At 36.8% G+C, this 12,577-nt stretch overlaps 1 protein-coding gene across 1 annotated transcript in view; it reads left to right on the top strand.

Annotated features, from left to right (window-relative positions):
* PRMT3 (protein arginine methyltransferase 3) overlaps window positions 1-12,577 on the top strand; it is a 145,186-nt gene that overhangs the window by 51,751 nt on the left and 80,858 nt on the right. The window contains exon 10 of the mRNA XM_006892059.1: window positions 2,391-2,490. Within this exon, the coding sequence (XP_006892121.1) occupies window positions 2,391-2,490 (100 nt within the window). The remainder of the gene's footprint in view (window positions 1-2,390; window positions 2,491-12,577) is intronic.

The following is a 12,577-nucleotide window of genomic DNA, read 5'->3' as shown; positions in this document are numbered from 1 at the left end:
TGTTCTATAGTTTCCACACTCTGTTGTGTCACCCTTCTTTGGGCGGGAACAAATACAGATCTCTTCCACTCAGTTGGCCAGGTGGTTGTTCTCCAGATTTCTTGGCACAACTTGGTGAGCACATCCAGAGCAGTATCTGTTAGCTGAAATATGTTATTTGGTATACCATCTATTCCTGGCACCTTATTTTTTGCTCTTTCCTTCAAAGCAGCTTGATCTTCTTCCTTCATCACCATAGGCTCTTGCTCATATGTTGTTTCATTAAATTCTTCTGTGTCTGCCAATTCTTTTCGATACAATGACTATACAGCGAATTATATACCAATTCTGGAGTTTGTCCATGGACACTATGTAATTAAGTAAAATTGATTGCACTCTTCAGATTGTACAACTGTCCTTTCCCTACTTTTCTGAGTTTTCCTCCCTTATTAATAGAAACTTGTGTTTCATTGAATATCGAAAGGCATTTGACTGTGTAGATCATAGCAAAATGGCTGACACTGATAAGAATGGGAATACAGAACACTTAATTTTGCTCTTGTGAAATTTATGCCTAGACCCAGAAGCTGTAGTACACATAGCACAAGGGGACACTGCATTGTTTAAATTTTAGAAAGATGTGTGTCAGGCCTCTTATCTCTTCTTTATACGTATTCACTCTGTATGAAGAAGAAGAATGTGGCGTCAGGATTGGTGGAAGTCTCATCAGCAACTGCTGTTAGACAGATGACACAGTTTTGCTCTCTGAAAGAGAGGAAGAGTTGAAGCACTTGCCACTACAGCTTTCAATATGAATCACTTCTCAACATCAATGAAACAAAAATTCTCTCATTGGGCCATTAGGCAATATGATGAGAGATTGAGAAGAACTAGAAATTGTCAGTTCATCTTGCTTGGGTCCACAATCAATATCCTTGGCATCAGCAGCCAGGAAATCAAAAGACATACTGCACTGGAAAAGTCTACTGTTAGTTACTTGTTACGCATCTGTAAGTTAGTGAGGAAGGATGATAGAAGGACAATCTATGCTTTTGAGTTGTATCTTAGAGAAGAGGACTGAATAGCGCCTAGATTGCAAAAATGACAGGCATGTCTTGGAAAAGATGCAGCCAAGGTTTTCTTTGGAGGACAGGATGGTGAAACATCATCTCTCACACTTTGGACATGTTGATAGGAGGGGCCAGTCCTTTGAAAGAGATATCATACTTTGAAAGGTAGAGGGTCAGAGAAGGAGAGGAAGACCTTCAATGCGGTGGATTGACACAGTGACTGTAATGGTGGCCTTGAGCATGTCAGAAATGGTCAAGAAGGCACAGGATAGGGCAGGGTTCAGATCCACTGTTCTTAGGGTTGCTATGAGTCTTACTTGACTTGATGGCACTTAGATTCACACCTAACCTTTTAAATTGCTTTTGTCAGTTTTGATCCCCTTTCAGTAGCTTTAATGAGACTGCAATGCTCATAGTAAAGCATTTTTTATTAGTTATTCCTGTATTTTAAGAAGACCTCTGGAAAAAAATTTGTATCAAGGTTTAAAGATCATCTCGGAGCAGTAGCTTAGGTCCCTCCACCCTCCCTGGATCTAAAATGACCATCTATCATCCATGAGAATGTGAAATTCTGTCTTTTCTCCTTTTTGATCACAATTCTTTTAGAAAATATTAATAAAAGTTTATAATACTGGTAACCATGCACTGTCTAGTTTCCAGCAGGATTTCAGTGGCTGTATTTTTGGAAATAGATTGCCAAGGACTTCTTTCATTATATCATTGGCAGGATTTGAGCCTCCATCCTTACTCAACAGTATACATGACCGTAGCTGAACTGGAAAATCTGAGTAGCCTTTGATCTGTTAAAGAAGTGATGTTACAGTGCTGTTACATGTGAGCATACAGACTCAGGTTATTAAATAATTGTTCACTTAGTGGTTAAGTGTTAGAGGAACTAAATCTCTCCACCATGACACACTGCTTTTATTTAACCTATAATTTTTTTGTGTTTGAATAAAATCTGTCTTCTCTTTTTCAATTTTTGTTAAATACAGTACCTTTATTCATTTCCATCCTTGATAAAATTGTTGCTATTATTGCTTCTCAAACCAATATGCTGCTTCCTATATCATTCTCCGAAAAGAAAGTAGGCAATAGGGTTTAAAAAAAAAACTACATTAATTCAGATGTATATTCAGGCTGAAGTTTTAATACTGTTTCAGTGTTTTGTAGTCAGTATCATTCTTGTGAAGCCAAGGAGTTAATGAATTAAAAAAAAAAAATTGAATGCGTTTTTGAGTTTCATAGAAGAGTATGAATAGTTGGCAAGGAATTATGTAACTTAACTACCTCTTGGAACCTATTTAACATACTAATTAAACTTATTATGATAATTTTCAGGCTAAACAAACTAGAAGATACTGTTATACTAATTAAAGGAAAGATTGAAGAAGTTCAACTTCCTGTTGAAAAAGTGGATGTTATTATATCTGAGTGGATGGTAAGTGTTAACAGAAATAAAAATCAACAGTTATTGGTAAGATTTCAAAATAAGAAATAAGGTAATTTTTCTGTATGTAATTTGATAAATGACAAAATGGTTATATTTTAAAAAGACACAGTAGTTTATGATAATTTATTCTGAAATGGCAAGTATTTCATGACTTTATACTTTTTAAATGAGCATTGATGTTAAGTGCTATTGCATTGGTTGTGACTTGTAACAATCCCATGTACAGCAAGACACAGCACTTCCTAGATTTGAACCACCTTCACTGTCCTTGCTCTGTTTGAGCCCTTTATGGTAAATCCCATCTTGTTGAAGGCTTTCTATTTTCCCCCTGACCCCTCTACTTTGCCAAGCTCTTCTCCAGTGATTAGTCCTTCTGATAATACATCCAAAGTACATGAGAAGAAGTCATGCCATTCTTGCTTTTTCAGAAACATTCTAGTTGTACTTTCTAAGGCCTATTTGTTCCTTCTTCTGGCAGCCTAGGTATATTCCGTATCCTTTGCCAACACCATAAAGTGAATGTGTCCATTCTTGGGTCTTCTTTGTTCATTATCCCATCTTTCACATCCATATATGTTGATTAAAAAATACCATTGGTTGGTTCAGGAACAATTTAGTCTCCAAAATGATATCACAGTAATAGTTTTTGATCTTCAAATCCTTTTCACTTTCAGCAATCAAGGTTATTATAGAGTATATTGTAAAGATTGTCTCCTTCCTTTACCCACACACCTGGTGCTATACCACCTCCCCACAGGTGATCAATCGTCATCCTGGGGAGATTTTCTGAGCATTTAGAAGCAAAAGTCGTGTATGTTGTATTTGCTTTTATTCAGATTACTGCTTATCATACATATTAATCATACAGACCTTACTTTTATGACCACTTACATTGTGAGATTTAACATATACAGAAAATAAAGTTGTAAGTATAGTGTAACACAGACTTACATAATACACAGCTTTGTAATCATCCGTAAGTTAAAATATAGAAAAAAAGCAACCCACCCCGTTGTCTTTCCTTAGTCACAGTTCTCTTCCTGTTATGGAGAAGGAATCACTCTTCTGATCTTTATAGTCATGGTTGGCTTTCCTCTATTGACTGCCTACATTTGCCTTCCTGAAAAGTGTGCTTTAATGTTGCCTGTTTTTAAAATGAATATAAATAGGAGAGGGATACAAGTATTATTTTGTGTCTAGCTTCTTGCTTTCTTTACACAGCTTCTAACATTTGTTAGTATTTTCTGCAATAGTTTGTTTTCCTTTTGGTTTATGACAATGTATGACTCTACTTCATAATGTTTATTCTTTATGTTGTCAGTGGATACTGAGTCCTTTTAAGGATTAAGTTTTTAATCATGAGAGATAATAGTATTATAAAGTAATCATTGGGATCAGATTTACTACATCTGTGGAAGAAATCTTTGGAGAAGCTCACTGTCAGGAATCAGAACTGGACCAGGTGCTGACTGTAGTACAGACCATCAATTACTCATGTGCAAGTTCAAATTGAAGCTGAAGAAAGTGTAACAAGTCCACGAGAACCAAGATATGATCTTGAACATATTCCACCTCAATTTAAAAATCATCTTAATAGGTTTGAAGCATTGAATGGCAGTGATAGACCAGATGAGTTGTGAGAGGAAAATAAGGACATTGTTCATGAAGAGAGCTAAAGTTCACTAAAAAAAAGTCAGAGGAGAAGTAAAAGGCCAAAATGGATTTCAGAAGAGACCCTGAAAGTCATGCTAGAGCTTCAAGAAGCTAAAACAAAGGGAAGAGATGCTGATGTAAAAGAGCTGAACATAAGACAAAGGACAGCTCTGAAAAACAAAGCAAACATTTATAATGGAATATACAGAGACCTAGAATTGAGAATACAAAGGGAAGAAATCCCACGGCATTTCTCAGGCTGAAGGAGCTGAAATATAATTTCAAGCCTTGAGTTGCAGTACTTAGGGATACTATGAGCAAAATTTTGGATGAACCAGGAAATATCAAAAGAAGATGGAGAGGAATACACAGAGTCATGTACCTATACTAATTGGTCAACCCTGAAATATTTCAAGAAATACCCTCGATGAGATGGATCAATTCTTTGATTGGCATAGTGAGAGTGTGTTGGAAATGATGAGGTTGGCACAGGATAGAGCAGGGTTTAGGGCTCTTGTACATTAGGTCGCTTCTCAGTGGCACATAGCAACCAATCAACCATATGATTAAGAGCTAGTAATAGCAAAAATAGAAATTCAAGCAACATTGAGGCATTGACAAAAAAATAAGGTTCCAGGAATAGATGGAATACTTGAATGTTTTAAATGACAGTTGTAGCCCTTGATGTGCTCACCAGTCTGTACCAGGAAATTTGGAGGACAGCTGGCTGACTGGACGAGATCAATGTTTGTTCCCATTCCCAGGAATGGTGGTGATCCAGTAGAATGTGGATATAGCCTGAAAGCAAAATACTGCTGAAGAGCATTAAAAAAATGGCTGGAACAGTACTTGGAGAACTGACAGACATTCAAACTATATTTAGAAAAAGCCATGGCACCAGAAATATAATTGGTGATGTCAGATGGATCTTGGCTGAAAGCAAAGAATACCAGAAGAATGTCTACTTGTTCTTTATTGACTATGCAAAGGCATTTGATTGTGTGGCTCATAACAAATTATGATGAAGAATCGGAATTCCAGTACACTTGATTGTGCTTGTATGAAACATATCTTGACCAAGAGGCTGTTTTATGAACAGAACAAGGGAATACTACTTGACTTAAAGTTAGGAAATGTGTGTGTCAGGGTTATATCCTTTCTCCATACCTATTTATTCTGTATACTAAGCAAATTATTCAAGAAGCTGGACTCTAAAGAAAATATGGTGTCAGAATTGTCAGAAGACTCATCAGTAACTTGCATTATGTAGATAACACAACCTTGCTTGCTGACAGTGAGAACTCGAACCTCATGCTGCAGCCTTCATTGTAAATTGCATCTTAACATAAAGAAAACAAAAATCCTTACCTCTGGACCAATAGACAACATCATAATGGACAGAGAAGGGATTGAGACTGTCAGTGAATTCATCTTCCTTGGATCCAGAGTCAATATACTTGGTAGTAGCATTGAGTAGATCAGAAGACATATTGCCTTTGGAAAGTCTGCAGTTGTGGACCTCCAAATTATTGAGGTATAATGTTAATTTGAGGACAAAGGTGCACCTGATTCAGGCCATATCTTTTCAGCCACTTGCTATATATCTGAGAGCTGGATATTGACTAAGGATGACAGAAGAAGAATTAAAGCCTTTGAGTTATAGGTTGAAGAAAAGCGCTAAACAAAAGAAAAAAGAAAAGCGCTAAAGATCCCACGACCGCTAATGATATGTCTTGGATAAGGTGCAGCCAGAATGCTCCTTGGAGGTGAAAATGATGAAACTTCATCTCATAAACTTTGTACATGTTGCTAGGAGGAGTTTTATTCCTTGATGCATGGAAAGGTAGAGGTGCAGCAAAAGAGAGGGATATTCTCATCCAGATGGACTGACACAGTGATTACAAAAATGGGCTTGAGTGTGTCAGAGATTTTGAGGATGGTACAGGATAGGACAGGGCTCAGATCAGTTGTTCATAGGATCACTCTGAGTCATGATTGACTTGATGGTCAATATATGTGCAGTAAAAAAAAAAAAAATATATATAATATATATATATATATATGCAGTAACACTTAGGCATGATTATCCAGGTTATTTTGGAGTAGAATAGCTCAATCTCTTCTACCTTACTATTTGATGCACTTTTTTCCAGAAAAGAATTTTTTTATTACATAGTTGCATAGACTTTGCCACTCTGGACATTATATTACTTTGTAATTATTGTTAGCATCACAGTCAAAGTATATCTCATTCTTTTTGGAGTACTGTGCATTTCAGTGTCCTTGCATATGATGATTGGCTCTTTAGGTTTATGGTTTTATGAACTAACTATACAGAAAGCCCAATTCCTTCCTGTTTTGTGATGTCTGTTTTTCTTAATGCCTTGTTAGATATTTCATTATATAGTTAAAATTAGTATCCGTGGAATAGAGGGTGGTGTATTCAAAACAGTGTTTTCCATATCTATTTTGTAGGAAGTAATTGTGAAAGATACAGGAATTCTGTTGTCACAGTGTTAGCCACTTTATGTTTAGCCGAGTGTGTGAGCAGAGTATTACTGTGGAGCTGTCAGTTGGAAAAATACCTTATTCAAAAAATTTTTACATCATTATTATTTTGAACACTTTTATGTGACTTGTTACCATTCTTTGGGACCAAACAGAGATTAGTATTAATTAGTACATTTTAAGATGAAAGAGTCACATGATGCATGGGCCGTAGTTGAAAAACTTTGTAATTCAAGTGTTTGGCATCTAAAATTACAAATCTAACTACAGAATAAAAAAAACTACACTATGTGTCATAAAGTCTTAAATCAAGGACACTTTTTACATACCTGGGTTCAGCAAAGGTGTACTCTAGATTAATAGAGAATGCTTATCCAGTTACCTTTTAGATACCATTAAAGAGAAGGGAGGTTTTCAGAAGGGACATTTGGCATTGTGTACAGACATTTTGGGTTGTCACACCTAGGTGTGGTCGTGCTGCTGTTGTATAGTGTCTAGAAGCCAGGGATGCTGCTAAACATCCTACCATGAACAGAATAGCTTGTACAACAAAGTGTTAGTCTGCCTGAAATGTCAGTAGCTCCGTGGTTGAGAAAACCTGCATTAGAGCTTTCATTACTGTGCGTTGGTCGTAATTTAGCCTCTGGTTTTGGTCTTATTAACATTATTTGAAAAATACTGCAGAAATGGTTTTATCTGGTGAATATTTGAATACTTCAGTAGATAACTTACTGAGTGCCTAGCCTGACTGACTGTGCTGGTCATTGGGCATAGAACAATAAACAAAAGAGATAGAACCCTACCCTCTTGCAGCTTATGATTTGATGGCCTAGACAAACATTCAAAAGCTTTTTCAAATAATAATTAGGTAATTAAAATATAGTTGGTATTCTGAAGAAAACAACTTCATTCAGTGAGTGATTATAATAAAGGACACTTGGCCTGGTCTAGGATATCAGAAGAGATTTTCCCAAGGAGTTGACATTTTGATAGTATTATATCACATGAATTTATAATGCAAGTTAACTTTACAATTTGTATGTAAATAATTCACTAGTTTTCTTTTGTTGTCTGTCTGTCTCTCTCTTTTTTAATAATGCTGCTAAATTCCTATGATTCCCTTAACACTTACATTTAATTGGCTACTTTCAGTATGTGTTCTTAATGCATAGGTTACCTTCTATCCATAAGCTCCATGATTCTGGCCCCATCAGTAGACTTACACATTTATCATGAGCTGATTGTGTCTACCGCTGTAACTCATTTAAATGTTAACATAAACTATTGAGTAAAATTGTAAGCAGAGGTAGAGTTTTTTTCTATATAAACAAAATTCCTTTAGAAAAACTCAGGCAAATTGCTAATGAAAAGAAATTTCTTTTGAGTAACATAAGTGAAACACTTGTGAAAGCCTGGAATCTGGAATCAAGAGAATATGAATTTTAAAAATATGTGCAAAATCTCTACCTGAAAAATGTCATTTAGATCCTTTTTTTCTCTTTTAAAGTAACCAGATTTTTAACTTATTTCTAAGCTGGTTTGTGCAAAGAATAAACCTCCAAAGGACTAAACTCCCAATCAAGAGAGTCATCTTCAAATTAGTTAATACACTTACATTTTTATATGTTTATTTAAATTGTGTCATTCACTTCCAGTCCCAGTTGCATTCTATGTGTAGTAAAATAGTATATAATTAAGACCAGTATTATTAGGGAAGAAAGTCCTTAAGGTATTGAATATTCTTCAGATATCTAGCACTTAGAAGTCAGTTAGGGTTTTTAGGCTTATTTGTTGCAGATCTTTTATTTTCAAGTAACTTTGGATCATTATTTATTACCAATTCTTCTTTCCCTCACTTTTTTTACGCTAAATGTATTTAAAGTTTTCAGAAATTTGATGTCCGTAATTTAGTTATTTGAAGTAAGAAAAGTTAGGGAAATACCTTATACCGAAAAAGGGTAAGACAGGTTCTTTTTATCACTACTGTATCTGTTCCATGAAAATATTATAACTGAACGTTTTTAAAAATCAGATTTCTGTTTCAGTGAATAATGTTAATATTCTAGTCCCATACTTAATTCAGTGTATTCATTTCATAATAATTAAGTTTTAAAGTAAGAAATGCAAGATTTAATTCTAAAAAGTAAATATCAGTTTGGAAAGAAGAATGCCCGTGAGCATCATGGGAGAAAATGTCAAGTATAATTCTCTTTCCAGATGGCACCCCTACAGGTGAGGCAGCAGCCTGTGAAATTACAGTCTGAATTACACTGCAGATGAGCAGGGCACTTGGAGCACAGCCTCTGATATCAGTAATAAATGACTTGGTTCAGAACCAAGGACACTTCCCAGGAACTTAAGAGGCTCATATAGGGAGTCTGTAGTAAAATGAAGTTTAACAAAGTGGAAAGTTGAGAGAAAGGACAACTACTGTTAGTAATATAGGAATCTTCATCTGATAATGTTTTTAACTAGTTATGTTCACTTGTCTTACAGATGTCATATATCGGTTCTGCATATAGTGTTGTTGTTATGTTGTTGTTGTTGTTGTTGTTATGTGCCGTCGAGTCGCCTGCGACTCATAGCGACCCTTTGTACAAAGGCCCCAAACTCTGCTCTGTCCTGTGCCAATTGCACTGTCTCTGACACTCCCATCCCAATTATCCCAGTCACTGAATCAATCCACCTTATAGAGGGCCTTCCTCTCCTGCGCTGTCCCTCCACCCTCCCAAGCCTGATGGCCCTCTCTAAGGACCGGTCTCTCCTCACATGTCCAAAGTATGTTAGATGGAGCCTCAGAATCCTTGCCTCCAAGGAGCCACCCGGTTTAACCCTTTCTAGGACAAATCTGTTTGTTTTCCTAGCAGTCCATGGTATTCTCAATACTCTTCTCCAGCACCACAGCTCAAAGGCATCAATTCTCCTATCCTCCTTGGTCATTGTCCAACTCTCTGATGCATAACAGGTGATTGCGAAGACCATGGCCTGTATCAGACGCACCTTAGTCTCCAAAGAGATACCATTGCTCTTCAGCACTTCGGAGAGGTTCCTAACAGCAGACTTTCCCATGGCAATGCACCTTTTAATTTCCTGGCTGCTGGTGCCAAGACTGTTGACTATGGAGCCAAGCAAACTAAAGCTGTGTACAATCTCAATCTCTTCACCATCCATCCTGATGCTGCCAGTTGGTCCAGTGGTGAGAATCTTTGTCTTCTTGACATTGAGCCTCAATCCATATTGTAGGCTGCAGTCCTTGACACTCTGCAGCAGGCGCTTCAGGTTCTCCTCAGTTGTGTCATCCGCGTAACGCAGATTGTTGATAAATCGTCCACCAATCTTGACCCCACATTTCTCCTCATAGAGCCCAGCCTCCCGGATAATCTGTTCTGCATATAGGTTGAAAAGGTATGGAGATAGGATGCATCCCTGGCGTACGCCCTTCCCAATTTTGAACCATGCAGTGTTTCCTTGCTCTGTTCTGACGACTGCCTCCTGGTCCAAGTATAAGTTTCGCATTAAAACGATCAAGTGTTCTGGGATTCCCATTCTTCTCAGAGTCAGCCACAGTTTGTTATGATCTACACAGTCAAATGTCTTTGCATAGTCAATGAAACACAGATAGACATTCCTCTGGTATTCCCTGCTTTCAGTCAAGATCCATCTAACATCAGCTACAATATCTCTAGTACCATGACCCCTTCTGAACCCAGCCTGGACTTCTGGTAGTTCTCTGTTGATGTGCTGTTCCAGTCGTTTTTAGATAATCTTCAGTAAAATCTTGCTTGCATGTGAAATCAGTGAGATTGTTCTGTAGTTTCCACATTCTGTTGGGTCACCTCTCTTTGGGATAGGAACAAATATCGATCTCTTCCAGTCAGCATATAGTGTAGCATATATTAATTTTTCAGACTAATATTTTCACAAAGGATAGTTGCCAAGATCCAGTAGAGTTATTACTCTGAATTATTATGAGTTGCATTGTTTCTTATAAATGATAATTTTATTTCATGTGTTGTGTTTCATATACTGTAGAGGAAATTTTACACTAGGAAACATTGGCGTTCTTAATTCTAAGTGCAGTTAAATATAAAAACTACTAAATATTGTTTTTAATTGGATAAAGGAATTAGCAAGCAACATAGATTATTGATTCAGAATATGACCCTCTGTTAAGTCCTATTATTTTACAGTAATTAACACTTCTTAAACTTCAGTTTCCTCATCAGTTATATAGAAAGAATAGTAAAATGTATTTTTAATTTGGTTTGAATATTTGTTGGGTTTTTTTTTTTAGAGAATATATTTTTGTATTATTGTTATGTGCTTTTGAGTAGCCATAGTTACCTATGTGCAATAGCTCTGAACCCAGCCTTGTCCTAAGCTAGTCTCACCGACTCCAACACACCTAGTTCCACTGCCTCAATTACTGTGTCAATCCATCTCATCCAGGGTCTTCCTCTCCTGTGCTGTCCCTCCGCCCTTCCAAGCATGATATTCTTCTCCAAGGACTGGTCCCTCTTGGCCATGTGCCCAAAGTATGTGAGACAGCTTAAAAATCCTTGCTTCCAATGAAAAACTTGATTTCACCCTTTCCCAGATTTGTGTATAATTGTTTTTTAAAAAAAAACAAAACACTATTGGCTTGCATACAATAATTTTTTTATATTGAGTTTCATTCATGTTTTGATTTTTTTTTCACCCCTTGCTCCACCAACCAATTTCTGCGTCCCCAGGATTTCCCCCCTCCCTGCCATTGCAGCTAGGGTGTAAGATCATGTGAGAATGTTCATTAATGTTCATTCTCATTCTCATGAGGATTCTTTTAAACAGTCATTATTTGAGAATTTTTAATTTTGGAAAACTTTTAAAATTCGTTTGTATCAAAATTAGCAGTAAGTCAGGATGGTTTCATTTTAAAAAATATAATGAAATGCCTACACATTTTTAACAACTCTTATTTAAAAACCGCTTGGTTCTTGCTAAGTACCAGGCACATTTCTAGATTTCATTGAAATTATAGCTTTAAATAATATGGATAGAATACTTGCTTTTCTTGTAGGTTAAATTCTAGTATAGAAACAAATATAAGAATAATATTTTAAGGAAGCTTTGGTGGCCTACTGGCAAGAAACTACACTGCAATCCTGAAGGCTTGCAGTTCGAATCCATCAGATACTTTGCTAGAAAAAGAATCATTCTTCTTCTGCGGCAATCGGATCTGATTCGACGGTACACAACAAGCAAACAAAGTAAGAGTTGGAAAGAGCCACCTTCCTCCCCCCCCCCAAAAAAAATTAAAAGAATAATATTTTTTTGTTTGTAAGTTCTGGTGGACTAGTGGCAAGAAGCTGCACTGCAGTCTCACAGGCACCTGGTTTGAGGCCACCAGCTGTGGGCAGTCTCCTCCTGTGCAATTAACTACTTCTGAAAACCCACCAGAGGGTCAGCTATGAATTGATTCCAACTTGATGGTACATAACAACAAGAAGTCTATGAAGAAATACAAAGTAGAGGAAATGATGGAACTAGGTGGGAGAAAAAGAAGAGGACATTTTACAGAGATACTGGGGAGCTGTAATGGCTTCGTGGTAGTGTTGTACTGCCATTTCAAAGTAACTCAATTCAACTCCATCAGTTGCTACAAGAGGGAAAGATGGGAAATCTCCTCCTATGCACCTGAACTGTCTCTGCAAATCTGCTAGAGAGTCAATTTTGAGTCAGTTCTGACTTGATAGTATATAACCACAACATAAGGAAGTTCTTTTTTGAGGATACCATAGTTGAGCAATGTTGTTGTTATGTGTTGTGGAGTCATTTGCAACTCATAGCAACCCTGTGTACAACAACCCTAAACTCTGCTCTATCCTGTGCCAGTCGCATTGCCTCTAATAGTCCCTATTACCTCAGTCACTGA

Source organism: Elephantulus edwardii, unplaced genomic scaffold (genome assembly GCF_000299155.1).
Source record: "Elephantulus edwardii isolate Elephantulus edwardi_28Jun2011 unplaced genomic scaffold, EleEdw1.0 scaffold00109, whole genome shotgun sequence".
In the NCBI taxonomy this organism is placed as follows: domain Eukaryota; kingdom Metazoa; phylum Chordata; class Mammalia; order Macroscelidea; family Macroscelididae; genus Elephantulus; species Elephantulus edwardii.
The sequence above is the reverse complement of the archived record's forward strand: the minus strand, read 5'-3'. Positions and strand labels throughout refer to the sequence as shown.